The following is a 27599-nucleotide window of genomic DNA, read 5'->3' as shown; positions in this document are numbered from 1 at the left end:
ATGATTTTTTTTTTTTTAATATTGGATGATCTCTATTGAAAATATAAAATCAATCAAACACATTCTTCTGTCCTCTTGGTCTTATGATTTCATTATTCAAAAGTATGGACAATCTGCAACAGAAACTGTATGGTTGTATGTATCATGTATGCACTAAAGACTGATGTGTTCGATGATACCTGGATTGTGTAGCTGAAGTTTATTAGCTCTGTACGCTATGAACACAAATATCTGAGATTAAGGCAGCCGCCATTGATGATGGAGCAGATGGGCTAATATTCCATCATCAAGTTCATCTGAAACTGTCTCTGTACTTGTTTCTTCTGTTTGAAACGATGGAAATCCTCTGATCCTGAAGCATGTTCATATTCGGGGCCAGCAACCGGGTGTAACGGTCGAAATACAGGAGTTGCTTCATGAGAAGCGCGAACTCTCGGGGAAATCTTAGTCCATATGATTCACTGACCCGGAGCTGTGGTATTACATGTATGGAAAATACCATCATTTGGGTTGAAAAAACATGACAAGACGATGCTAGTAACACTTACCACATCAAGGAAGAGTTTGTTCATTTGCCTCTCGTCTACAACTATATTCGCAGCAACGGCGGTTGAACCACTCCTTCCTTCCCTGCCTGTTGCTATCACTATTTCGGTATCCAAATCCTGCATTCATAAAATGAGAACAATCTGAATCAGATATTTATGTTTATTTCTATTCATAAACGATGACAAAACTGGCTAAAGATCCTTGTTTGTGAAAAAAGAAAAGATGTTACTACCGTTTAATGCCCTAGAATTTCATCAATATTAGCAAATTACAAGCTAGTAATATCAAAATAAAAAATGAGTATTACATCAGTCTTCTATTAATAAGCTAGTAGTATAAAGATTTAAAGGTTAAAATATCGAGTTTGAAAACTAATGAACCAAAATCCTACCAAATTAAAACCTCAAGAACTAAAAGGGTAATTTTTTTTTTCTAAATTAGAACCTTAAACCCTAAATTATATAATAAAATCCTACTAAAAGAGCTACCAATTGGCAGAGATAGACCAGTGAAAAGAATTAAAAAAATTTCAATCGATGCTTTAACTGAACTCTAAACACTTTCCTTTATTGAGGAAAATATATTTTGTAGATCTCTGGCAAAGGCTACAGAATTGACGTCATTGTTAGTGGCACCCATTTGGATGAGGGCTGATGCCATTGATTCATAATCTTCAGTTGAAATTGATGCCAAAAATACATCCATCGCAGCCCATGTTTCTGGCGATATACGTCCAACAATTCCTGTAAATATAATTTTGTTTTTACATGTCAGTAACAGTTGTCATTTATTTTGAAGCAAGGAATGTGGCTGACCATTCCAAATTCACAAACAGATGGTAATTGCAGTTTGTAAATAGCTGTTGAAGAAAAGAATGTTGGAATTTTAAGGGTTTCTAAACAAAAGCTTTAAAAAAATGGAATCTCATGAAAGTTAATTAAAGGCCCTGACCAACAGCGTTAAATTATTATTCCTGCAGGACGTAACAAATAGAAGTTCCTCAAATGCACTGAAAAACATAAATGTCTAGTAGACTATTCTTCAACCATCATGTTAATTAAAGCTGATATGTTTATTGTGTGTGTGTTCTGTGGTTTCTTTCAAGTCACCCACAATACTGCTGAAAGAGCTTTAACCTAATAGGAGTTGTTCAATCGCTGGAATCATGGAAAGAGGATGACACCAACTAACGCTAGACTATTGTAGAAGAAGCCACAGGTGCAGAGTATCTAATACAGTGGAAGAACAGATGGTAGTTTCATTTCTCTAGATTCTTGGCAACAAATGAGGCATGGAAGAAAGAAGCTTTTAGAAACATTTTAAACAAAGTTCAATCTTCCCAAGGAGAGGCACCAAAAGGGGGAAACCTTTCTTTTAGGGAAGACTTTGGTTCCAAATTATCTTATAAACATGTTGATTAAGGATGGAGTTCCTATCTTTACTAAAAAAACATATAAAAGTAACAGTTGTATATGGCTAAATTGCAAAGGTCCTAACTTAATCTATCCTCATCCAGATTGGAATAGCTGATTTGAAAACAACGTAGCATAAAAAAGTAATCACTGTCAGTATCATAGAGAGATCCAAAAAAATGTAATATGCCATTAACTATTTCCCACGACCCAACAATCCTCTACATTAGCAAATTCCACCAACCACTTTAAAAGCTACACAATGCATAAACTAAATACTAGAAGTTGAGTGCACATACCAAAATCAAGAAAACCAATACGGCCATCACGTAATAACCATAAGTTGCCAGCATGAACATCTGCATGGAAGGTTTCACACGCAAGCAAACTACCAAACCTGCAGTGATGTTTTATATCAATTGTATAATGCATCACACAGAATCAATAAAATTTGTCTAAAATCCAGGGAAAACAAACATTGTATCCTACCAGACGTTAAGTGCAGTAATGAGACTGGCTTCTGGGCTGGGAACAAGTGAACTTATAGACTCTAGGTCAGTGAGAGGAACACCATATAGCCTTTGCATAGTTAAAACTCGTCTAGTACTGCAGTGGTGATATACCTTCGGAGCTGTAGCCTGCCTCGTGAGTCCCATGTCTTCCAAATATCTTCTGAAGGACTCAATATTATTAGCCTCCTTGTAAAAGTCGACCTCTTCAAGCATTGATTCTCTTATGTCCTTCACGATAGATACCTGAAGAAAATAAAAATTAAACTTCTTTGAGTATCATTTCTAGTGTATCCTCCAAACAGGAGCCTACTGAAAGGTAAAAATCTACATCTTGCGCACTTTTACACCACATACTACACTGACCCATGGAAAAATAAACTTCTCCATGCATTGATTCTTTTATGCCATTCACAATAAAACTTAAAGGAAAGCAGTCATATTCACATTTAAAACTAAGCACTCTAATGATATTCTGTATCCAAAAAATAAGGGGAAAATCAAAATTTTCCCTTAATCTTGTCAAGTTGAATAAATTATCACCATAAGCTTTTGATTTCATCAAATTGGATTCTAATCTTAGAATTAATGTGGTGTTATTCTTAATAATTTGTGTGCAAAAAATGATAACTTCTATGGTAAAGGATAAATAAATAAAATGACAAGAAAGCCTAAATTGCACTTTCTTTTTTTTCTTTTTTTCTTTTTTTTTTTTAAATTATCCTTGTAAACTTCCAACTGCAAGAAATTACTTTGATAGCGTACCAGTGATGCGCGGCTGAGTTCAGGATTCAAGAACTCCAATATGCGAGCAACAATATATACAAAATTTAGATCTGCTACCAGTATGTCCTCAATCCCTGGCTTTAAAACTTTAATAACCACATCATCTTGGGAGCCCCTAAGCCTTGCACCATGAACCTAGACATTAACTACAATGTTAAGTAAAAGATTAAGAAAATTTATTTAACGAATCAAGATAGTACGATATCCCTTTACCTGAGCTATTGAGGCTGAAGCAACCGGGATGGGGTCAATATATTCATAGACACTATCAATCGATCTCCCCAGATCATCTTGTATGATTCTCTTGATCTCTTCAAAGGGAATTGGAGGAGCTTGGTCAAAACACTTTTGAAATTCCTCCACATATTCTGGCGGAAAAAGTGTGGGAGCCGATGCTATGAACTTCAGAGTAAAGGACCAAAACATAATCAATGAGGAAATACAAAAAGAAGGATTAAAAAAAATTGCATTAACTGACTCGTAACGAAGTTCTGAGACTTGCAAATAAAGAATGTCTTCTTCATTAAGGATATTTTGACGTTGAAGTGAAAAGAAGCTCAACCGGTAATACAAAATGGGCAACTTCACATTAGAAGTTTTACTTTGGTACACTTAAATGGGCAATGACCAACACGTACCTGACCTAGTTTGATGTATGTTGCCCCCATGCGTTCAAACAGCCTCCTCAAATAAGTTGGGGAAAGTAACCCTAGCTGCAATTCTGTCGGCAATCCAGGTGATGAATTTGCTGACTAGAAGGATCAGGGGGATGTTAGTGGCTCCATCCAAATAAAAGGAATGCATATGAGCGTGTATTTAAGAATTTTTTTTATATATATTATCAACTAAAATTCGCCAAATAATATTGTATTAAGTTATAAATTCCAAATAATACAAAGAAAGATATCTCCGACAGATATTTTATGAACAACAATGTTATACAAAATTTTCGGATACTGAGACTCAGAAAATTGAGTACAAAAAGAATTTAAAGGTTATCACTGGAGTCATCATCAGAACTTAACATGTATTTATTTCTCAAAAAACCTACGAAGAAAATATAAGATCTGGATTTAGCAGCCAATACAGGTGAACTTCGTGAATACAATTTACAATCATCAAAGGGTTGCAGAAATCATTCAGAACTACATGAAAGAGGGCAACTAACTTAGAACGGAAGCAAGGAAGATGCAGGAGGAATAGTTGAAATGGATTCAAGCCAACAAATTTACCAACTAGACAAGAATATGGGAAACATCAAAAGTTTCTGTACACAAATAATCAATCCTATCTTCGATTAAAAAGAACTAAAAAGGTCGCACCATTCAAAAGTTCAAGCCTTGTTCAGCTTGTCAAATGTGAACCGGGATTCCAAACTCTTAGAACAAGAATTGTCACTTCAATGTTTTGGAGAAAATTATTGCAACATATATGTAGAACAACGCAGCCAATTTATCATCAACAAGAATATGTGAAGTTACTTCCACAAAGTATGAAGTCACAATTCAGTCATCTACACCTCTTTCGAGATTGAAGGTCCCAAACCTTACACCACATTTGTTTTACTAAAAGAAAATGGTGACTGCTAATAAGTATAACTATATGAGACTTCAGCTGGCAAAATGAAATTAAAAAGACAATAGAAAAAAATTTGAGTGTCCTTCAGTGAAGATCAAATGAACGTTAAATAGAACAAAATGAAAAGTAAGTTCTAGCAAAAAATTTCCCATGCCTATACTAGCAATATGTAAGAGTTTAGTGAATTTCCTTCATAAAAAATCATCTTAACTGTGAAGAAATGATTTAAGAATTCATTTGAAAGATGATTTATGTTAGACAAAAGACCGTGTAAAGAAACAGTGATTACAAGCACAAAGGCAAAGCTACTGACAAAAACTGAAAAGAACTGATACCTTCGTCACATCTGCAAGCCACTCTCTACCAACTCCAATAAATGCTTGAATACCTTGAGCTAGCCTTATGGGACCACGTGGACCTGTGTTTATGGAGGTCTGCACGATGTCCTCCAATAGTTTAGGCAGATTTTCTATGCTAGCTGAGAATTGCAAGTTATACATTAGAATTTTGTTAGACTTCGGTGAGGGTTCAATCAAACAGATGAAAACCACAAAAACAACAATGATTGAAATAAGAACTAGATGTTTATAAAACACTGTCTATGCACTTCACAACATACACTGCTAAGCAACTTCTGCATGCAGTCAATACCTTTCCTTTCCTTTCCTTTTCTTTCATTCAAATGTTTCAATTAGACCAAAATAAATTCTTATTTGGAAAGAGCTGTTTCAAAGGAGGATAACGTTGCAAGGTCAGCACGACCAGATAAAGATAACTAACATACCGCAAGAATGGATAACTTGCTGCTGTGAATCCTTGTTAAAGTGATTATTGGGGGGAGGGGAGTTCCCAATTTCCTACTTAATTCAGTAGGTAGGAAGACGTTGCCGTTAACTTCAGGAGTAAAGGAGGATTACTTTTATCCTCCTTCTTCCCTAACATGCACGATTTTCCAGAGGAAAAACACACAGTCCGTATGCTTATCTTTATCCCAATTGTTTACCGCTCTGACCGAAAGATGCAATGAAATTTTCAACAAACAGAATCGCTTCCGAGAATGAGAAGTACGAAAAAAACGGTAAACAAACAATCAATTTCTACAACTTTTCCGAACAGACAAGCTCTAATAGAGACGCAAGAAGAAGAAGAAGAAGAATAAGGCAACTCTACTTTGAAGGCGCGAAGAGAATTGGTCCTGAGCCGAAGAGTAACGAGCATGGAGACGAAAGCCCTTCGACCTGAAGCCCTGGTTGAAATTCCGCGCAGCTATGGCGGGCAACTGGAGCCGATGATGAAACGATTGAGGAACGCCTCTGAGAGCTGAGACGGAAGTCATTGCGCAACCTCTTTCGTTGATCTTCGCGCCGAAACTGAACGAAATCGTTGGCGTGAACAGAGAAATTGAGGTTCAGAGTGTCACTGTCGAATCATGTGGTGGCTGGTGGTCATCGGGGAACAGAAATGTGGCCCTCAATCAATCCACGAACCTCCACTCTTAAAAGGCTCGTACTCTTAAAAGGTCTCCGAGACACGACAGAGAGCTCGAGATGTTCATCGTCACGTTTGTGCTTGCCTGAGGCGTATTCTCTATAGCCGCATACTCGTTGCATGTCAAGAGATGCAATTAGTCATCAATTCTTAATACTTGGAGCTATATGTTATTTAAGTCATTCTGTTGCATTTTTTTTCGCTCATCGACTATAATATTCTTTCAATCTTTCTTCAAACTCTTTTTCGAAAATCTTTTTAACCCCGTTTCTAAAAACCTTATTTTCAAATGAAGCTAGAGGCTTTAGCATACGTCCTCCAACCATAGTGGCTAAATTTCGAGTCGGCTATCTCGCCTGATACTTGGAGTGAGTGTCACACAAACCTTATTTGGTTTCTTACACTTATGTTTCAGTGTCACATCCCTATATACTCCTCCATTACCTAGTTAGCCACGTGTTATAAGCTAGATACTCCCCATGGGACTCCTCAATTCCCTCCATTATACCTTATGCCTTGTGCATATGCACGACGAGTCGCGTGCATATGTATGTTGAGTATCGTAATCATATATTTTTACTATCTCTACAACATTGTTTGATGTGATTTTCGATGAAATAATTGTCAAAAATACCATAATATCAGCCACAAAGCGCATTTGAGAGTATAATTTTGAGCTCAATGGTTCAAGTTGAATGATCCATTTGAGTGATAGAGGATGAAGAAATTGGGAAGTAGTGAGATAATTTTTATGAACATTTTGATAATTCTTTTTGCAACTAATATACCTAAAAATAAAAGTTACGAAGAACACTTAAAAAGTAAGATTTTTTAAAATAAATTATTAGTTTGAGCAATTTGACATGGAATACTAGACATTGCAGTCGGGAGATTCTTGGGGAATCTTATATTTGAGTATCAACCTTATCCACCGTCGCTCGCCGACTCCCATCCGCGCTCTTTTTTGGACTCCATCGCCGAATTCAACGAATTAACTCGATCGTTTCTGGAGCTGGAAGAATCTGGTTCAGCACCGATGAAAATCCATTACATTCCTTGCTTGGAAGACAACTACTCTTACCTGTATTTTCTAATCAAAACCTCATATTCATATCTTCTGTCATTTTTCATTTCCGCTTCTCAAATATGAAATCGCAGTCGGATTGCATATTTGATTTTGTCTAGGGTGACTGTAGTTCTTTTTGATCATTGGATTCCGGGTGGATGTCAGGATCATTGATGAAAGCACTAAAGAAGCCGCGGTCGTTGATCCTGTGGAGCCAGAGAAGATTCTGAATGTTGCTAATGAACATGGCGTCCATCTCAAGCTCGTTCTTACGACTCATCATCACTGGCATGATTATTCCCCCTTTTCCCTTTTTCCTCCACTCATATATTGATTATTGACTTGTTTTTCATTTCGCTGCATCCTGTTTCTGTTTGTTTTCCTTGAATTGCTTGCTGATAATGTTGGTTTGTGAGATTGTTCTTATTAGTATCGCTTCTTACTTTTTAGGGATCATGCGGGGGGTAATGAGAAAATAAAGCAGCTGGTTCCTGGAATTAAAGTATATGGCGGTTCCATTGATAAGGTCAAGGGTTGTACAGATGCAGTAGAAAATGGGGATAAGATAACACTTGGTGCTGATGTTGTTATATTGTCTCTTCATACACCTTGGTATATCACTTTCTTTTTAATAAAGATTATCCCATCCTTAAAGAAACAGTATCATGTCATGATCCTTTTTTGCTTTATGTAGATTGGCTCTTGATTGAATTATTAGTTCCTACCATGATTTCCTATACTCCTTATCAATATGCTTTCTTCCAAAGTGTTCGATCTAGGTCATAGGAGTGCAAAGCATTTAGTTCAATTTACTTATTCTAGGCAGAGGGTAGATATGGGAAATAAAGGATGTGCTCAATGCGTTCACAAGGGTGTACGAGCGGGATCTATCGTACAATTAACAAACAAAGTAGTAGTCAAGATGGTGAGGGTGGGGATGTTTAGCTGGCTAGGAAGGATAAATAGGATATTCACTTGATCAGCAGTATTTTTGGCTGAGAGTCTGCATATTCTTTATATCTTCCTTATTAATGCAAAAGGTTACTTGGAAACTTGTAACTGTGAGACAGAATTAGAAAGAGTGAATATTCTTCTTTAAAGCTCAAAAAACAATTACTCATCTTTTCTCCTTCTCTGCTGTTGAGTTGTTATAAATTCTACCCATTTCAACAGGTCATTAGAACTTGTAAGCTTTTTCTTGGAAGTCAATAAAATTAAATCTTGATCTTTGTCGGAATTGAACTCATGTTAATGGACCTATATATGCATGATTAGTCGTTATCTGAACGCAATTGTTTCATTTAACTCCCTTTCACTTATTTTTGTGTGGGTGATAGTGAGGAATACTTTTCCTTTATCTGTATTAATTCTTATTTCCCACCCAACTATTGTTCTTGATTTTCTTTTATTGGCCATCTGTCATCAGCCACACCAAAGGGCATATAAGTTATTACGTCTCTAGCAAAGAGGGTGAGGACCCAGCTGTCTTCACTGGTGATACACTGGTAAGTTGATATGAAAAGCATCAATGATTGTTTGTGAATTTGCTCAAACTTTCAATGGGATATTATTAATTCAGGGTGTTATTTTCATTTTGTCCATTTTGAATTAAAAAAATTTCTAATACAAAAAATTCACAGGAAATATTAGACATCCTTTCAATTACAAAAACCCAGGAGACTACAGAAATGTCCTTGATTAGCCGATAGGCTCTGGTAATAGTTAAATTAACAACTAATAGTAGTGCCCCCATCTTGGGGAACCTTGTTGACGTTAGGAGGCGGGCAGCATTGTTTGTGCAGCAACTACAAATTGAGGGAATTTAGGTTTTTGTAGCATCACCCACAATATAAATTGTTTGGAAGAGCTACTCTTGGAATTGTTGATTTATCCTACGGAAGCTCAAATCGTGGAAATTGAGGCTAACTTGCAATTTTGTTATAAGCAAAAGTGTACATATTTCTACTTGTTCAATGGAGAAAAAACCTCGAGTTTAAAAAATGAAAGATGGACTTAAGCTAAGCAACATTCAAGAGAAGTCTGGGATCAAAAGAAGGATGGAGCGGAGGATTTAGACTCATACGCTACTTGCTCAAAAGCCTTGAAAACTTTCATAATCTTGGCCATGTGGCTACTCTTCTTTGGAGCTTCTATAGCCGAATTACCATATAGTGCTTGAAAGAGTATGAGACTCTTGCTCCACTATCATTCCTCCGTTTCCTCTAGAGATGTGCAAGGGGAAGTGTATGTCTTCCCTCGGACAAAGTTTTCGGGTACATTTGATGTAGTGCTTGACAGGATGCTGTTAAGTCAGCCCGTTAACCAAGACCTTTTTGAGCAATTCCTTCTCACCGCATTAGAAGGCTCTTTATAAATTCTTAAGCCTGTTCGTTAATAACTAGAGTTGTACACATTTAAGATCACTATAAATTCTCATTTTCTTTCTTAATTGTTAGTTAAGCGCTGTACTTGAGCACTTAATGCATTGTTAGCTTGAACCAAGTTCATCATGACGTTGAGCAGGGTGCACCTATGTCTTTGTGAAGGGTGAAGGTGAAGCAACCTACTCACTTAGATGGGAGCAAGATGGATGACTTGTAATTGAATGTCAATTCTTTGGATTGATATGCTGAATGAAGTAATGGAGATAAGATCTTGGTCCAGATCTTGTGATTTCATTCCTTCTTTAGATTTTATCACAAACATTTAAGTTTTGCCAAGGACTAAAAACAAGTAGCAAATATTGGGTTTGCTGCTATGATAATTGTTGCTCAAACAAACCAAGTTTCTTGTGATCATTTTGTTTCATAAGGAAACTCCAGCACTCCTTAGAGATTCGCGCAATATTTTTCATTCTGTCGTTACCAATTCTCTAGGCCGTTAGGTTGGGTTTTTCATTTTTGGATTTTGTTGTGTGTGTTTGGGTGGGGGTGGGAGGGTTGTTTACTTCCTTAGCTAGATGTACTGGTAACAATTTCATAACTTGTTGGAAGGGGTTAGATATAATAGCATAAGGGGGAATCTCTTGTTCTGTAAGGAGATGGATTATCTCGATAGTAGTACTGATTTACGATCTGTACCTTTTCTTTCTCTTTAATGGGAAGTTGTTTCTTACAATAAAAAAAGTGTCCCAGTTTTGGGTATCATTTATCCAGTAGTACTTACTCTTCTGTCAGAACAATCCATATCGTCAGTATATAGTTCTTTTATTTTCTTCTGGTACATAATTCAGTTGTTTCTTACCAGATAATATGTCACATCTTAACTTTGGTTTCTTTGTGTGTAGTTCATTGCTGGGTGTGGTAAGTTTTTCGAGGGAACCGCAGAGCAGATGTATCAATCTCTATGCGTCACATTGGGTTCACTGCCAAAGCAAACACGAGTGTATTGTGGCCATGAGGTAATTAATTATCTGACTCTTATCGGTTCTCTTCCCTGGTCAGGGTTCTTTCCTGGGTACATTAACTAGTTTTGAGTTTATTTTCTTAGTAGACTCCACTTTGAGGGATTTATTTTTGTTCGACTTTCCTTTTTCTACTTCCGTTCATCTTAAGGTTTATGTTTTGAATATTCATGAAGAATGAACTTTGTTCTGGGTAGTCAGGTTAACCTTCTTGGTTTTAGGTTTGCTGATGTGACATTGAAATCAGAGAAGAGCGAGCTAAATAGGATAAAAGTGGTGGAGGATTTTGGTCAGAAACGATCCAATAAGGAGTGGATTTAGCATAATTTTCTTTATGATTTTTCGAGCGAAAACTTATTAGATGGTCAAATCGCACACACTTTTTCAAGTCAAGGTTAAATTTGAAACACGTATACAAGTTTAAGGTGCAAGAAATTAAAAGTTTATAGAGTAAAAATTGATGCAACTCGATTCTTCAAACTATTTTTTCCCAATTAAGTTCACTGTTGCCATGCCTTTCTTGTAAAACTTATTTGAATTTCCAGAACGTTTTGTTGTTGGTTCTTTTTCTGAGGTTAACTAAAAGTTCTCTTTGTGTACAGTATACGGTGAAGAACTTGCTGTTTGCTCTGACAGTTGAACCAGACAACGAGAAGATAAAAGGTAAGTTGTTGTGGGCTCAAGGCCAGCGGCAAGCCGGGCACGCCACTGTTCCCTCGACCATTGAAGAAGAAATGGAGACAAATCCTTTCATGCGAGTTGATCTACCTCAACTTCAGGTACTCACTCCTATTCTTGAAGGTTCTAAATCTCTTACACATAAAAGTAGTTTACAAGTATTAGTAATTTACAAGCGTAACGGCCCAAGTCCACCGCTAGCCGATATTGTCTTCGTCGGGTGACTTTCGGGCTTCTTCTCAAGGTTTTTAAAACGCGTCTGCTAGGGAAAGGTTTCCACACTCTTATAAACAATGTTTCATTCTCCTCCCTAACCGATGTGGGATCTCACAACCCACCCCCTTCAGGGCACAGCGTCCTCGCTGGCACTCGTTCCCTTTTCTAATCGATGTGAGACCCTTCAATCCACTCCCCTTTGGGGCCAGCGTCCTTACTGGCACATCACCTCGTGTTCACCCCCCTTTGGGGCTCAGCCTCCTCGTTGGCACATCGGCTGGTGTCTGGCTTTGATACCATTTGTAACGGCTCAAGCCCACTGCTAGTAGATATTGTTCTCTTTGGGCTTTTCGTTTCGGTCTTCCTCTCAAGGATTTTAAAACGCGTCTCTTAGACATTGTTTTAACAAATGATTCGTTCTCCCCCCCGACCGATGTGAGATCTCACAAGTATCATAGACATTGTTTTTTTATCTCTGTTCTACCTCCGAGGTTGGTCAAGAATGATTGGTTAATTTGGCAAGTGGGTTGTGATTAATTTGGCAAGTGGGTTGGTCAAGAATGATTGGTTAATTCCCTTGTGGAAAGAAAGCTTCACGTCGGATTTCTTTTCAACATGCGTACGGATTCGAATAATGGCTACGATCTTTAAAGTCTTATCTAGTCTTATCTCACGGACCAATCATCTGTTCTTCGATGATTTGTAATAATGGTAGAGAAATCTCTAATTAACAATAGAACACGATCTATTATAATCACATATCATGATTGATGCAAAACGGCATTTTGGTGGCTGATTTGGTAGTTTTGGCGTTGCAGGAGAGGGTAGGTAGTCATTCTCCGGTAGAAGCTATTGGAGAAATCAGGCGGCTAAAGGACATCTGGAAGGGTTAAGTTGACTGATACCAAACCCATGTCATAGTTTGGGGACAGAATCTGCTGATAATAAAGCTTGCGCGTGGCTTTACGCTGTGTAGTAAAGGGTGCAACTGCAACTTTCTTTCTTTCAACTGTGGTAATTACCATTATGTTTCACACTTTTATATGGCGTTGGAGTCTTGTGCATATTACACAATGTTTCTTTGATTCCCAAAATGGGGTATTCTTAGCCCATTACCATAATTGAGAATATCATTTTATCTAACATAAGCTTACATAAATTAGATGCGACAAAATCGATGAGTTGAGAATATAATATTATAAGATAAAGTTAATTTCTTTTCCTATAAGGTTACAATAGTGATGTATGAATTTAATTTCTTTCCATATAAGGTTACATTAGTGACTATATTATAAATTACTTATAAGAAATTTAATTGCATGTAGAGTTAGAATATTCTATAAATTACTTATAAGAAATTTAATTGCATGTAGAGTTAGAATATTCGGTGTAAGATTTGTTTCCTTACTTATTTTTAAAAGATCTTAACAAAATCAATGTGGATCTGATGTATAATGTATAAATAGGAACTTAAAAATATTTTTTTGGTACATAATAATATAAAAATATAAGAATACAATAATATTTAAAATACCTTTTAATTTTCGTTGTTTTTAAAATGCTAATATCAAAAAATTGTTATATATTTGATTCTCGTACTCATTTTTAATTCACAGATAATATTACTAACAGGCTGAAAGGCATGGTCTATGGACAACAGGTGAATATTCCGGTCCTCTTTTAAGAATATTTTAAAGATAAATAGTTGTCAAAATCATTTTTAAACTCTTATTTTATTTGATGGATTAAAGGTATTAATGAATTTTTGAAATTTAAAAAATATTTAAATATTTATGTATATACCAAAATGAGTATTGTTTTTTCTTGACTAAAGCTTCAACGGTCTGCTTTCTTCGTATCTGTCACAGACTCTTCAAGAGGCCGAGGCTATGAGCATTGAGCTGAATTAGTTGCATTTTTTGTGCCAATACGACTCGGCTTCCTCGGGAACTCCCTTCCCTTCACCCTTTACTTTTCTCTACGTCCCATTCTCCATTCAATTTTTCATTTTTTCCTCACCCATTTTCTTCAATTTTCTTTTCCTTCCCCAAATCCACCGGCGACCCTCCGACCCATCTCCCTCCGCCGCTTTCCGACGGAATCACCGTCATTACCAGCTGTTTAGGCCTGTTTTCTCGTTGCCCATCATCGTAATTTTGTTTTCAGGCGGTGGGATTTCGAGGGGTCGGATCGGTATAGGTTTTGAAAGGAGGGGGAAGGTCGAAGATCGAAGATCGAAGATTAGGGCTTTTGGTCACTTGGGTATCTCAGAAAATGGAGACATCGGCTTCTAATTCCGATCCTTACTCCAATTCTTCTTCACCCACAAGTGCTCGTACCTCCTCCAGATATGGGGTCTCGCTCCCTTCGCTGAATTTCTTCCGTTCGCCTTTGTCCGTCATCTTGGATTACTCTGGAATTCTTCCCACTAGGGCTGTTCGTCATGAATCGGAGCCTGTAATCAACGCCGCTTCCACTCCTGATTTGCGGGTTTATTCTCAAAATCAAAATCACTTAATGACCACTTCTTCGTCTTCTACTGCCTCAACCTCTTCCGGTAATACCGTCTCCTCTGGGGAGGTTTCGATTAGGATTATTGGGTCTGGTGAGCAAGATCCTTCTCCCAGTGTGTTGTTGCCGCCAAATCAGGCTCCGGTTGGACAAGCGGGTTATGAGCAAAATGCCAGGCTTCCTATTTCTGGGGATCAGCCGGAATCCCCTGACGAGGAACGAGTTCCTTTGGTGTCAACTTCTTCTTCATCTATTCAATCGGGAAGCAGTCGTGTCCATGCAGAATCTGGAAATGGCACGGAAGAGACTGCCAATAGAGATTCGTCATACCAGAGATATGATATTCAGCAGGTTGCCAGATGGATTGAACAGATTCTTCCATTCTCTTTGCTATTGCTTATAGTCTTTATCCGTCAGCATTTAGAAGGTGCGCTCTTTTGCCCTCCCACAATTGTTTCAAATTTCATTGCCTTTTACACTTGGCACCACTTTGACAGATCATAGATTGTCAGCATCAAATATCATACTAGTGTTGGTTGTAAATTTCAACACTTAACTTGGTTGTTACTAGTCCTTGTTAAGATACGAGTTAGTGAGAACGCTGGCCATTGTTTTGTTGGATCTATTAAAATTTCGCTCCGTTAGTCCCTATACTTTTTAGCTGACTTACGGCTTGATTGCAGAGGATAAGGTTTGATTTAAATACTGGTTTGGTGTGGTAAATTGCACTGGATGTGTTTTTCCATGCTTGAGTACTGAAATTCCATTGCCGCAACCTAAAAACTACTGCAGTATATTGAAGGGTTTATTGCAACGTAGTTGTTGTATGAGGTAGTGATAAAATCATCCAGAAAATAGAATCGCATCAGAACTAGTTTAATTTTTAGAATTGAAGCCTTATGAAGAAAAGTAACTGAATTAACATTCTTGATAATCGGTTTCTATTACTAGAACATGTTTTCATGTATTGGAAAATCAAATATGCCTTGAAAAGGAATATTGTATCGGCCCAAGCCCACCACTAGCAGATATTGTCCTCTTTGGGCTTTTACAAATAGTTTTAGAGCTAGACACCGGGCGGTACGCCAACGAGGAGACTAGGTCCCAAAGGGGGTGATTGTGAGATCTCACATCGGTTGGAGAGGGGAACGAAACATTCCTTATAAGGGTGTAGAAACCTCTTCCCCGCAGACGCTATTTAAAAACCTTGAGGGGAAGCCCGAAAGGGAAAGCCCAAAGAAGACAAAATCTGCTAGCAGTGGGCTTGGGTCATTACAAATTGGCAACAGTTATGGTAGTATCAAATCATTTGGTTTGGAGATGTCACTTTACCATTCAAGTTTGGAACATATTTTTGGATATGTTTGTTTGGTAGTCAACATATACCTCAATCATCTTCCATTACTTAAACAAAGGGAGTTACAACACTATTATTGGGTGTAATCACATAGGCATGTAGTGTTCATTTTATTTATTATTTTATTGTCTTCTTCATTTTACTCTCTTGCTGTAACATTCTTCTGAATGGTGAGAAATTATTTCTTTGATATTTCCAGGTTTTTTCATCACAATTTGGGTCTCAGCTGTTCTGTATAAGTCGAACGATATTGTCAAGAAACAGACTGCTCTAAAGGTGGTGTTAAACCTAAACCCAGACTTCATCTTATCTATTAGAATTTATGAAGTTATTTCCTTTTCAACTTCATTGAGAATCCTTGCAAGAAATATATACTGAAGATTTTTTTTTTTCCTTTTTTAGGGGGAAAGGAAAATTTTTGTCCTTGCCGGTACTTCTATCGCATTTTTGGTTCATGTAATTGGGATTTACTGGTGGTGTCATAGTGATGATCTTCTGTCCCCGTTAGTCATGCTTCCACCAAAGACAGTTCCACCTTTTTGGCATGCCTTGTACATCATTTTGGTTAACGGTAATAATTTTTCCCACTGCTTTAGCTCATTAATTTTCTGTAAATATAGTGATTGGATTGACAATGGAATGGAGCTTTGGAACATGTATGCAAAATTTCACCCTGGTGTATTATGTGTTCTGCACTCTGGTCAGTATCACAATGCTATTTCTAATTAGATAGCTTGAATGGCAATATAACAAGGACGGAAAATGGTATATTATCTTTATGCTATCTATTTGGAACTTGCCACCATAGTTTTAAAGATACGAACGCGGATAATTGCAAAAAAAGTGAAAGAATGTAGTTTGCTTTCCTTTTCATTTTTAGATTGTCCAATCTTCCTCGTATTCTGACTTTTTCGTTGTATTTCTCTCACAATTTTCTGTGCTATTTTTCAAACATTCCATTTTAATATACTTATTACCCTTTTGGCTTTGATATTGGACTGTATCGTGTTGTTAGATACGATGGTGAGGCAGTTGGCAATGGCTTTCAAATGTCTTCTTCTTATCTACTACAAAAATGGCAGAGGCCATAATTTTCGCCGGCAGGTATTGTGGGTTCTCAAAATTAGATTAATCATATGATGGGTGTCTATCTCATATTAACCATTAATGTCATTGTAATATCTGACAATCACGTTGTTGTAGTTCTCTGATTGTCTATAGTTCATGTTTTAGGGTCAAATTTTAACGCTTGTGGAATACTCTCTTCTGTTGTACCGTGCATTATTACCAGCACCCGTATGGTACCGGTTCTTCTTGAATAAAGATCAAGGGAGCCTCTTTTCATCACTGACAACAGGATTGTATTTAACCTTCAAGCTAACGTCTGTGGTTGAGAAGGTTTGCTTTTAACATCCTTGAGATATAGTCTCTTTTCATTTTTTACTGAATGTTTCATATTTTGTTTAAATTTTTTTATATATTTATACTCTTGAATGAGCACTTAATGATTTAATATTATGTTATAGTTCTTCGAAACCAAATTGGTTCACGATCTTCTTTTCCTTATTTCCTCTTTAGATTCAATCATTCGTTGCTGCATTTAAGGCTCTATCACAAAAAGAAGTTCATTATGGATCATATGCCACATCAGAACAGGCAAGTACACTTATTATGTCTGTTGGTAGTCTCATTTGACATCTTCTTTAAAAGAGCTTCGTGTCTCTCCCTGCATATGACTCTACACAACTACTTTCTTATTCCAACTAATAAATCCCTCGAATAACAAAACGGTACATCTATTTATTGAAGCCTTTTAGATGATTCAATGTCTCCTTTAATGCTTTCTTAATGTTACGAGTCATCCTTTCTTATATTCTTGATAATTGGATTCCCTTGTTGCTATCTCATGGATTCATGATAGTATTATAGCCTACTGGGTACTGGATTCGGTGGAAGAAATGACATCGCTTTTCTTTTTGATGAATTACTCCGATGTCCCCCCATCGTTTCTTGATGTGGAGACTTAAACCTTTGTAGTTGTTGAAGTTGCATGATTGAGTCATCGCATATAACTATATGATGTCATTGAACCAATTTTCTATACTCGACTTATCATGCTGACATTCTTGAACAAAGCACTAATTGAGGATTTATGCATTGTCTTGCATAAAGTAACTAAGGTCATTGATATATCCTGTTTAATATTTGTTCTAGGACGTAACTCGTGTATTTCTAAAACTTTCATCGAAAATGTCTTTCTAGTTGTTGTCTCGATTTTAGTTTTCATTTTTTTTTTATGCATCAAGAGAAAAATAGTCGTTATCGTGATTCGGCAATTGGTCCTGATCATTTCCTGCAAAATATCATCCATATGGAATCAGGAAAAGTTTTTGACATTAGTTTTGTTATGTACACGACTGATTAAATGTATTGTCTCTATCCTGATAAATATCTATGTCCTGTGATTTCTCTAACATTACATTATCAAAGAGTAGAAATAATTCTATTCCATTAAGTTTTCCATATACTTTTTTTTCACTCCATTGCAGGTAAATGCTGCGGGAGACCTCTGTGCTATCTGCCAGGAGAAGATGAATGCTCCAATCCTGTTACGTTGTAAGCACATCTTTTGTGAAGATTGTGTTTCTGAATGGTTAGTATGATGACTTCACTTTTTCTTGTGTTTTCTGAATACTACCAACAGTTCATTACTATATTCATAGCAGACTTCCATAGGACCAAGATATGAATTTAACCGTAGTAATTATTAAGCTCTTTATCAACAAAAAGTTCTTGCTCCTCTTGGCTTGAAGAAAAACTGAAGGGCGTTATAAATCTTCTCTTTGGTTTGGAGTTGTATGGTATTAGTATAAGAATGTGAAGAATGAAGCTGCTGTAGTGCAAACGAGGCAATAGAGGTTGAATACATAGAAGTGGGAGTTTTTATTTATTTATTTATATAATATATACAAATGAAAGATTGTACAAGGGCAAACAAAAAAAAAAAAGGCCGATTAATGAAAAAACCCCAAAACTAATTACACGGATGGAATCCGATCCAAAAGAATGAGACTAAGAGGGTAATTACGAAAAGCCTGATTAATGAACATTGCCCACAAAATGTCGAAAAACAAGTCGGTCACAAGACTATTCCTTTTGTCATGAAAAGGCACAGAACGGTGCTGCAGGGCGAGTACCTAGTTGTCCGCCTTGGCTGCCTTCAAGTTGCAATGGCCCTACCTCGCCTCACCTCACTCCATAGGCATGCACTTGGGGTTGCCTTGAAAACACTGGTATATATATATAGTGGGTTTAAGTTATTATGATAACAACAAGGGTCAAATTGACTCAGAGGAACATGCACATTTCAGTTATCTTTGAGGAAAAGTATATGATCAATGGATGTGATTCTGCTTCCTCCATCCTTCTTAGGATGAATATTCACTGTTTTGTTGGACTACAGTGCCTTAAACTCGAAAGTTTATGCCCGTTACGCTTGTAATTGATATCGATAAAACAATTTGCAATCTAAGACAGCATTAGTTTCTGAAAAATTTAAGTAAATCTGGACAACACTGCTCCAGCTTAGGAGCTACATCATGTAGCAACTTGCCAGTTTATGAGTTTGTAGGTAGCAACTTGCTGACTTGGGTTTTTAAACCAACTTGGAGAGTTAGGATTCTGAGATTCTTTGCTAGAGAAGCCTATTTATGGACATTCAAGAATTTTTTAGACAATTCTACTCTTAAACCTTAAAAGTATACCAGGCGTTAAGGTCGATGAAGAGTACTCGCCTTTTTGTAATTATCTTGTAGGGATATTTTGGATTAGAGTCATTTTTGCATAATAGTTAGTTCAGGGGTTTTGGTTCGACTCTATTGGTCGTTTTGTGGGTTCGTTCTTTTGTTTTCTTTCGTTCTTCACACTAGACATACATGTACCCATATCAGGAATTAGCTTCAGCTGTTACAACTGTGATTGCGCTTTCGTTGACTGGTTCGATGTCTCGTTTTCTCAGGTTTGAAAGAGAAAGAACTTGCCCTCTTTGCCGGGCACTCGTAAAGCCTGCAGAACTTCGAACATTCGGTGATGGGTCAACCAGCTTACTCTTCCAGTTGTTTTAGACGAAAACCGTTGATTACTCGACATAACAATACTATCACTTCAACAAAGAAAGATATTGTTTATCAGATGGAAACAGGGAGAAGTAGAAGAACAAAGAAAAAGGGAGAACTAGACATCGAGGTAAGTCTTAAGATATTGTCAAATTCAAAATGCTTTATAATCATTGAGAGCTGTTTATATGAATTGTTGGTGATAAGTGTTATCTGTAAAGATTTATTCCCTGTAATTTAGGTCTGGAAAGGGCTGCCATGTGAATGCGATGGTCAGTCTGTAGTGATGGTGTAAACAGAATTTGATATTGATTTCTATGTCAAGTAATTGTTGTTCCATGCACCGTCTTTCATGTTACAAATTCCAGATATTGTTGTTCCATGCACTTTTTCTGAGGTGTTCTTTTTGGTCTGTCATGACTTTGGCAGTCGATTCAATCTGCCTATCATTTTGATTACTTGGATAGATAGAGAGCTGAAACATAATCTTACAAGATAAATATTCATGATTTGAACGATGAGTCCTACCCTTTTATTGTCTTGAGAAAAACTTAGTTTATAGTTGAATCATAAAATATTCATGACCTGGTTGGGATCGAAGTTGTTTCTAAGATGGTCTCAGCATTAAAAGCATAAAAGCTTATTTATCAAGCTACTTGAGGGGTTTTGGCCAACGTAATTGACACCAGATGTATTGAGATCGACATAACCTCAGTGCAAATAGTGAGAGGCTTTGTTTTGTTCCCTAAAGACCTTGTACGATTACCTGAGCACACGAAGTCGATATAGGGTACATTTGGTGGGTCATGGTTTAAGCCTATTAAAAACCATTACACACCTGCATACTATTAGACCCTTTGACACACAATCTTCACACCGTTAGAAGGCCCCACAATCATTCTAAAAGAAGGAGAATGACGATACTCAGGAGACAGCGAGAATCTAAACTTAGAAACTATAAGAGAAATTATGATCTTCAACTCAACCAATGCAAAGTTCTTCCCCAAGCACAATCGATGACCTGCTCCAAATGGCATGTAGAGTTGTGGGACCTTGCAGGCCTTGGCTATACCGTCTGTAAACCGTTCTGGCTTGAACTCATTCGCATCTTCTCCCCATATTTCAATTTCTCTGTGTAGTGTCGGTATCAAAGTCCATATGCACACACCCTTTGGAATGACCACGTTCCCAAGTTGTACCTCATCAAGTGTCTCCCTTGCTACAAATGCGCCCGGTGGGTACAACCGCAACGTTTCTTGAACCACCAAACTCACCTATACACATTGATCATTTCAGACACAAGGGAGAATATGTTCGGTTGTTAAAGAGAAGCAGTTTACCAATTTGAGTTGAGAAATCGCTGTTATGTCGAAGCGACCGTCGGGGCAAGTGTGAGCAAACTCGGAGCGGATACGGTCTTGCCAATTGGGGTGGAGGGCGAGGAGCATCAAGGACCAGGCGGCAGTGACGGCAGTAGTGTCATGGCCGACGAAATACATGGTCTTGCAGTTGTCAACGATGAAGTTTTTGGAGGACTGTTTGGGTCCTAAACTTGAGTCAGTCATGGCGGCCTTCATTATCAGCTGCAACAGATCCTTGTCAGACGAGGAGGTTTTGGAGCACTGTTCTTGGCGCTGTTGAACCGTCTCCCATATTGATGATTCGATCTCCTTTTCCAGCTTTTTGATTCTTCTGTGTTCGCTTGGTTTAAAAAATTTGTCACTGTTCATCATTTCTAAATTTTTTTAGTCGAGCGTTATGGGCTTACAAAAAAAAAAAAAAAAAAAAATTATTAATGCTACTTTTGAAAATTCATGGATATCTTAAAAAAGTGACAACGATTTTATCTACGTTTCCGTACATGTATTAACGATAAGAGTATTCTTGAACTTTTAAGAAATGTTTAAAGGTGTCAAACGAACCTTAAAGAAATGGAACCAACCAGAAAGTTCTTCCCGCAAAGCAACTTCTGAAGATCCCTAATCTTCGTGAAAATCTCCTTACCCTTCTCATACGAGCTCCCAAAGCAAGCTCTAGATATCACGTCCGCCGAGTATTCTATGAGATCCTCATCCACTTCAATCTCCGCCGTGGATCCATCTCCGATCCTCGCCTCCCATTTCTCTATCAAGGACGATCCCGCCTCAGCCATCAATGCCACCATGCCTCGGACCCGATCCATGTAGAACTCGGGGGCGATTATATTGCGCTGCAGCGCCCAAAAAGAGCCATTGGAGACAATGACGCCGTGGCCAAGGATGGGAGCAAACTTTTTTTTGACGTCCAAGGGCTTGCCCAAGTTGAGGTTTTTGGAGAGTTTCAAGTCCTTCACTAGCTCCACCTTGTTGGCGTACAAATGCTGCTTTGTCCCAGTCGAGTATGTGTATAATGGACCTCCCAAACACGTTAACATACACGTTAACATCATGGTTTTTAAAACGCATCTGCTAGGGAGAAATTTTTACATTCTTATAAGAAATGTTCCGTTCTACTCTCATCTATACTCATCCAAAAATAAAAGTAAAAATTAGTCGGGGTGTTCAAAAAACTCGAGAACCTGAAAAGTTCGATCAACCCAATTCAACCCGTATAATTATGAACTTATTTAAGTTAAGTTAAGTTTAAATAAATGAAAATTTTACGAGTCTAAGCTAGTGTATGAATTCCCCCGTTAACCTCAATTGGAGTCGGAATTAGGAATTAGCCAAATACCGTATTGCTTCCTCCACTTAACGAAATAAGGGAAGACGGTGGATGTATAATCATGAGCCACAATCGCCGACGCATGACACGGCGGAGAAGCCATGGCTGCTGCCTCCAACTGGATCTTCTTCATCTCCGGCAAGTTACCAAACAGAGCCGACGGTGGCGGACCCATCACGCCCTGTTCTCGCAGCTTCCTCCTCAGCTCCGCCGCCTTCCTCCATGCACTATAGAAGTACAAATGGACTAACACCGCCACCACCGCCACCGCAATCGCGGCCGGAAAAACCGGCACGAAACCACTCATTACAGCCCCCTCCATCGCAATCCAAAACTTAAGCTTTCTTATGATCTTCCCTCTTATAATCTTCTGGGTATTATATAGAAGAAAAAAAAAAAAAAGTAATAGACATAGAATTTGTTAGATAAACACGAACACACCCTCTACAAAAGTATGATATTGTCTATTTTGAGCATAAGCTCTCATAGTTTTGCTTTAGACTTCGCTCGTATCAATGCAGATATTATTACTTGATTATAAACCCATGATCATTCCTTAAATTAGTCGATGCAAAACTTCATCATCCAACACGATTAACATTAGACGACGAAAGAAACGAAATAACCCAATTTTATTATACTCTAAAAAGGAATTAATGATCACAAATATAAATATACTACAAAATAATAAATATCTCACATCACAATTTCATTCATATTAATATTTATTTTTTATTTTTTCATGCTTCAAAAGGAATTTGATAGTAATCTTAGCAAATTTAATCACTTTTCATTTTTTTTTTTTTTTTTTTTTTGTTAAAGCAACTAATTCATTTTAATTTAGAATTTTAAAGTGAAATATCGAACGGATAAACAATAAAAACTTTTTGGATACCCATTTTACGTGTTGATATGTATTAATGACAGTTTAAGACGTTTCATTGTATTTTAGGTTAGTGATTAGATAAACTTCCTCTTTTTAATAGCGGATTATTTAGGCTAATAAAGTGTTTTTCTTTTTTTAAAAAAAGTTCATGGTTATATTTGTTTTTGTGAGTGATATCTTGTTGATTCTTTCACTATTTTTATGGAAAGAAAAAGGGTTTTTTCCCTTAGTATATTGGCATACACAATGGAAGATTCCATGAGCTAAATAGCTGTTATTAGAAGTTATGATTTTAATCACGTAAAGTTTCTTAAAAGTTGTCGGGACTAATGTATTTTAGGCACGTTCCAATTATTTAGGTGCAGGAATGTAAATTGATGAGTGTCGAAAACTATTAACGATAACTATTTGTTAGAGGTTACAGCTCTCAACAGACCTCGATATATTGTTCGTTTTGATAATACTAATAACTTTTTTTTTTTTTCGCTCATGAAGATACTTATGATCTTCTCGTTATCTAGTCAATGTGAGACTTTGACCACACAGGTCTTATCTAGTCAAGGTGTGTCTACGCTCTTTTGGGATTACCGAGCTTATCTTATTGAACTTAACCATGGTTCAGTTTGAGAAAGTGATTGAGGTTTACTATATTTACTTTATTATGGATGATTTTCTATTATGTTCGGAGATTATAATATCTTAAAATATTTAAAATAATGGTCAGTTAATACCTATCATTTTGATTACTTACTTAGATAAATAGAGAGCTGAAATATAATTTTACGAGATAAATATTTAAAACTTGAGTGATGAAGTCCTACCCTATCACTGTCTCGAGGAGGGCTTAGTTTATAGTTGAATGATAAAATATTTTTCATTACAGCATCGATGCTATTTAAGAGTAAAATCTATTTGATTTGTTTACGATGATTATATTGACACACGCAACTTATCCTAGCAATGTTTGTCCCATAAGGTCTACGGTAAATGATTTATACGATTTCAACGTGATCTTGGAAATGGAGTGACGGGTCGAGAATCATGTCAACATTAGCAGTTATCAAAAGGTGGTACTTAATCACCGTCCCAAGAAAACTTCAAGTTTAAATGGTTGGGATCGAAGTTGTTTCTAAGATGGTCTCAGCATTAAAAGCATGAAAGCTTATTTATCAAGCTACTTGAGGGGTTTTGGCCAACGTAATTGACACTAGACGTCTTGAGATCGACATAACCTTAATGCAAACAGTGAGAGAGTTTGTTTTGTTTCTTAAAGACCTTGTACGATTACCCGAGCACACGAAGTCAGTATAGGGTACATTTATAAGCATAGACACACCGTAGTATTTAGTAATTCAAACTTTTTAAACCTAACCCAGACCATTTATAAACAGACCCTTAAACTAAATAACATTATTTATAGACTTCTTAAACTCTAATTCAAACCCTTTGAAGTAGAATCTTTACGCCGTTTGAAGGCCCCACGATCATATTATAAGAAGGAGAATGACAATACTGAGGAGATAGCGAGAATCTAAACTTAGAAACTATAAGAGAAATTATGATCTTCAACTCAACCAGTGCAAAGTTCTTCCCCAAGCACAATCGTTGACCTGCCCCAAAGGGAATGTAGAGTTGTGGGACCTTGCAAGCCTTGGATATACCATCTGCAAACCGTTCTGGCTTGAACTCATTCGCATCTTCTCCCCATATTTCAATTTCTCTATGTAGCGTCGCAATCAAAGTCCATGTGCAGACACCCTTTGGAACGACCAAGTTCCCAAGTCGTACCTCTTCAAATGCCTCCCTCGACACGAATGCGCCCGGCGGGTACAACCGCAACGTTTCTTGAACCACCAAACTCACCTATACACATCGATCATTTCAGACACAAGGGAGAATATGTTCGGTTGTTAAAGAGAGATAATTTACCGATTTGAGTTGAGAAATCGACGTCATGTCAAAGCGACCGTCGGGGCAAGTGTGAGCAAACTCGGAGCGGATACGGTCTTGCCAATCGGGATGGAGGGCGAGGAGCATCAAGGACCAAGCGGCAGAGACGGCGGTGGTTTCATGGCCGGAGAAATACATGGTCTTGCAGTTGTCAACGATGAAGTTTTTGGAGGACTGTTTGGCTGGTAAACTTGACTCAGTCATGGCGGCGTCCATTATCAGCTGCAATAGATCCTTGTTGGATGAGGAGGTTTTGGAGCACTGTTCTCGGCGCTGTTGAACCGTCTCCCATATTGATGAGTCGATCTCCTTTTCCAGCTTTTTGATTCTTCTGTGTTTGCTTGGTTTAAAAAATTTGTTACTGTTCATCATTTCTACGTTTTTTTAGTCGAGCGTTATGAACTTACAAAAAGAAAAAATTTAAGGTTATTAATGCTACTTTTGAAAGTTCATGGATATCTTAAAAAAGTGACGACGGTTTTATCTACGTTTCCATACATGTATTAACGCTAAGAATATTCTTGAACTTTCAAAATATGTTTAAAGGCGTCAAACGATAACGTTAACAATAACAATAATGATATCGAACGAACCTTAAAGGAATGGAACCAATTAGAATGCTCTCCTCGGAAAGCAACTTCTGAAGATCCCTAATCTTCGTGAAAATCTCTTTCCCCTTCTCGTACGAGCTCCCAAAGCAAGCTCTAGCTATCACGTCGGCCGAGTATTCTTTGAGATTCTCATCCACTTCAATCTCCACCATGGATCCATCTCCGATCCTCGCCTCCCATTTCTCTATCAAGGACGACCCCGCCTTAGCCATCAGTGCCACCATGCCTCGGACCCGGTCCATGAAGAACTCGGGGGCGATGATCTTGCGCTGCAGCACCCAAAGGGAGCCGTTGGTGGTGGTGATGCCGTGGCCAAAGAGGGGAGCGTTCCTTTTGTTGATGATCAAGGGCTTGCCCAAGTTGAGATTGTTGGAGAGTGTCAAGTCCTTCACTATCTCCACCTTGGTGGCGTATAAATGCTGCTTCGTCCCGGTCGAGTATGTGTATAATGGACCTACCAAACAAAAAATTTCAATTTCTATTTGTAATAGTCCAAGCCTACCGCTAGCAAATATTGTCAATTTTGACCCGTCATGTATAGACGTTAACATCACGATTTTTAAAACGCATCTACTAGAGAGAAATTTTCACTCTAATTTATAGGGGTGTTCAAAAAACTCGAGAACCTGAAAAGCTCGATCGAACCCAACTCAACCCATATGATTATGAACTTATTTAAGTCGAGTTGAGTTTAAACAAATGAAAATTTTATAATTTTGAACTAGTTTATAAATTTCTCTCATACGATTAGAAGAACCTGAACCAACTTAACCTCGAACCGAGTCGGAATTAGCCAAATACCATATTGCTTCCTCCACTTAGCAAAATAAGGGAAGAGGGTGGATGTATAATCATGAGCCACAATCGCCGACGCATGACGCGGCGGAGAAGCCATAGCCGCCGCCTCCAACTGGATCTTCTTCATCTCCGGCAAGTTACCAAACAGAACCGACGGTGGCGGACCCATCACTCCCTGTTCTCGCAGCTTCCTCCTCAGCTCCGCCGTCTTCCTCCATGCACTATAGAAGTACAAATGGACCAACACCGCCACCACCGCCACCGCAATCGCGGCCGGGAAAACCGACACGAAACCACTAATTACAGCCCCCTCCATCGCAATCCAAAACTTCAGCTTTCTTATGATCTTCCCTCTTGTAATCTTTCGGGTATTATATAGAGAAAAAATAATACATAATAGACGAAGAGATCGAAACTATTTTTATCATACTCTAAAAGAAATTAATGAAACATTAAAAAAAAATATGTCACAAATATAAATATACTATAGATAATAGACATCATAAAATTGAGAATAACACATGGATGATTAATTAATGCTAATATAGTATTAATGATAACTTAAGACGTTTCATTATATTTTAGGTTAGTGATTAGAAAAACTTCCTCTTTTTAATAGCGAATTATTTAGGCTAATTATTGGTGAACTCTATCTTTTATAAGTAAGAGTGTACGAGTTTAGAAGTTTTGATTTTGATTACGTAAAGTTTTATTTAAAGTTATCAGGGTTAATGTATTTTAAGTACCGTTCAAGTTACTTAAGTGCATAAAAGTAAATTAATGAATGTCGAAAATTAAATAATTATTTGTTAGAGATTACAGCGCTCAACAGATCTTAACAATAATATGATATTGTCGGTCGGGTAAGATTTTTTTTTTTTTTTTACTCAAAATATCTTATGCTAATGAAGATATTTATGATCTTCTCGTTATTTAGTCAATGTAGACTTTGACCACTAGGTCTTATCTGTTCTTCTCTCGAG

At 37.4% G+C, this 27599-nt stretch overlaps 5 protein-coding genes across 5 annotated transcripts; 2 read left to right on the top strand and 3 right to left on the bottom strand.

The window, feature by feature from the left end:
• Window positions 1-33: 33 nt before the first annotated feature.
• LOC111796998 (Protein kinase superfamily protein) lies at window positions 34-6319 on the bottom strand. Its single transcript, XM_087121845.1, has 10 exons — window positions 6005-6319; window positions 5170-5312; window positions 3895-4008; window positions 3470-3658; window positions 3236-3391; window positions 2451-2716; window positions 2261-2358; window positions 1116-1292; window positions 549-667; window positions 34-472 (listed from the first exon to the last, which is right to left on the bottom strand). The coding sequence occupies exons 1-10, from the start codon at window positions 6168-6170 to the stop codon at window positions 293-295; spliced, it is 1608 nt and encodes a 535-aa protein (XP_086977971.1). The 5' UTR covers window positions 6171-6319; the 3' UTR covers window positions 34-292.
• Window positions 6320-7219: 900 nt separating this feature from the next.
• On the top strand, window positions 7220-12806 carry GLY2 (Metallo-hydrolase/oxidoreductase superfamily protein). The gene is made up of 7 exons (XM_023679854.2): window positions 7220-7405; window positions 7554-7676; window positions 7839-8000; window positions 8815-8893; window positions 10675-10788; window positions 11394-11570; window positions 12504-12806. Exons 1-7 carry the CDS (start codon window positions 7359-7361, stop codon window positions 12576-12578), a joined length of 777 nt encoding a protein of 258 aa, XP_023535622.1. The 5' UTR covers window positions 7220-7358; the 3' UTR covers window positions 12579-12806.
• A 721-nt stretch (window positions 12807-13527) lies between these two features.
• Window positions 13528-20007, top strand: LOC111801852 (uncharacterized). Its single transcript, XM_023686050.2, has 8 exons — window positions 13528-14623; window positions 15753-15829; window positions 15956-16124; window positions 16569-16657; window positions 16787-16951; window positions 17132-17209; window positions 18103-18206; window positions 19572-20007. The coding sequence occupies exons 1-8, from the start codon at window positions 13960-13962 to the stop codon at window positions 19675-19677; spliced, it is 1452 nt and encodes a 483-aa protein (XP_023541818.1). The 5' UTR covers window positions 13528-13959; the 3' UTR covers window positions 19678-20007.
• A 163-nt stretch (window positions 20008-20170) lies between these two features.
• LOC147793800 (cytochrome P450 714A1-like) lies at window positions 20171-22729 on the bottom strand. The gene is made up of 4 exons (XM_087126422.1): window positions 22381-22729; window positions 21591-22062; window positions 21009-21390; window positions 20171-20942 (listed from the first exon to the last, which is right to left on the bottom strand). The coding sequence occupies exons 1-4, from the start codon at window positions 22691-22693 to the stop codon at window positions 20517-20519; spliced, it is 1593 nt and encodes a 530-aa protein (XP_086982548.1). The 5' UTR covers window positions 22694-22729; the 3' UTR covers window positions 20171-20516.
• Window positions 22730-24570: 1841 nt separating this feature from the next.
• On the bottom strand, window positions 24571-27048 carry LOC111802653 (cytochrome P450 714A1). The gene is made up of 4 exons (XM_023687094.2): window positions 26620-27048; window positions 25801-26272; window positions 25187-25568; window positions 24571-25120 (listed from the first exon to the last, which is right to left on the bottom strand). The coding sequence occupies exons 1-4, from the start codon at window positions 26930-26932 to the stop codon at window positions 24695-24697; spliced, it is 1593 nt and encodes a 530-aa protein (XP_023542862.2). The 5' UTR covers window positions 26933-27048; the 3' UTR covers window positions 24571-24694.
• Window positions 27049-27599: the final 551 nt, after the last annotated feature.

Source organism: Cucurbita pepo, chromosome 1 (genome assembly GCF_057944985.1).
Source record: "Cucurbita pepo subsp. pepo isolate OVF chromosome 1, ASM5794498v1, whole genome shotgun sequence".
In the NCBI taxonomy this organism is placed as follows: Eukaryota; Viridiplantae; Streptophyta; class Magnoliopsida; order Cucurbitales; family Cucurbitaceae; genus Cucurbita; species Cucurbita pepo.
The sequence above is the reverse complement of the archived record's forward strand: the minus strand, read 5'-3'. Positions and strand labels throughout refer to the sequence as shown.

Coding starts and splice junctions, on each gene's coding strand:
- LOC147793800 (XM_087126422.1), bottom strand. CDS start 22,693: ATGGAGGGGGCTGTAATGAGTGGTTTCGTGCCGGTTTTTCCGGCCGCG. Junction 22,063..22,380: donor TAAGTGGAGGAAGCAATACG/GTATTTGGCTAA, acceptor CGTGTTTGGGAG/GTCCATTATACACATACTCG. Junction 21,391..21,590: donor GTTGGTTCCATTTCTTTAAG/GTTCGTTTGACA, acceptor AATGATGAACAG/TGACAAATTTTTTAAACCAA.
- LOC111796998 (XM_087121845.1), bottom strand. CDS start 6,170: ATGACTTCCGTCTCAGCTCTCAGAGGCGTTCCTCAATCGTTTCATCAT. Junction 5,313..6,004: donor ATTCTCTTCGCGCCTTCAAA/GTAGAGTTGCCT, acceptor TGCAATTCTCAG/CTAGCATAGAAAATCTGCCT. Junction 3,392..3,469: donor CTTCAGCCTCAATAGCTCAG/GTAAAGGGATAT, acceptor GTTAATGTCTAG/GTTCATGGTGCAAGGCTTAG.
- LOC111801852 (XM_023686050.2), top strand. CDS start 13,960: ATGGAGACATCGGCTTCTAATTCCGATCCTTACTCCAATTCTTCTTCA. Junction 14,624..15,752: donor TATCCGTCAGCATTTAGAAG/GTGCGCTCTTTT, acceptor TGATATTTCCAG/GTTTTTTCATCACAATTTGG. Junction 16,952..17,131: donor TAACGTCTGTGGTTGAGAAG/GTTTGCTTTTAA, acceptor TTTCCTCTTTAG/ATTCAATCATTCGTTGCTGC.
- GLY2 (XM_023679854.2), top strand. CDS start 7,359: ATGAAAATCCATTACATTCCTTGCTTGGAAGACAACTACTCTTACCT. Junction 8,894..10,674: donor TCTTCACTGGTGATACACTG/GTAAGTTGATAT, acceptor CTTTGTGTGTAG/TTCATTGCTGGGTGTGGTAA. Junction 11,571..12,503: donor TTGATCTACCTCAACTTCAG/GTACTCACTCCT, acceptor TTGGCGTTGCAG/GAGAGGGTAGGTAGTCATTC.
- LOC111802653 (XM_023687094.2), bottom strand. CDS start 26,932: ATGGAGGGGGCTGTAATTAGTGGTTTCGTGTCGGTTTTCCCGGCCGCG. Junction 26,273..26,619: donor TAAGTGGAGGAAGCAATATG/GTATTTGGCTAA, acceptor TTTGTTTGGTAG/GTCCATTATACACATACTCG. Junction 25,569..25,800: donor ATTGGTTCCATTCCTTTAAG/GTTCGTTCGATA, acceptor AATGATGAACAG/TAACAAATTTTTTAAACCAA.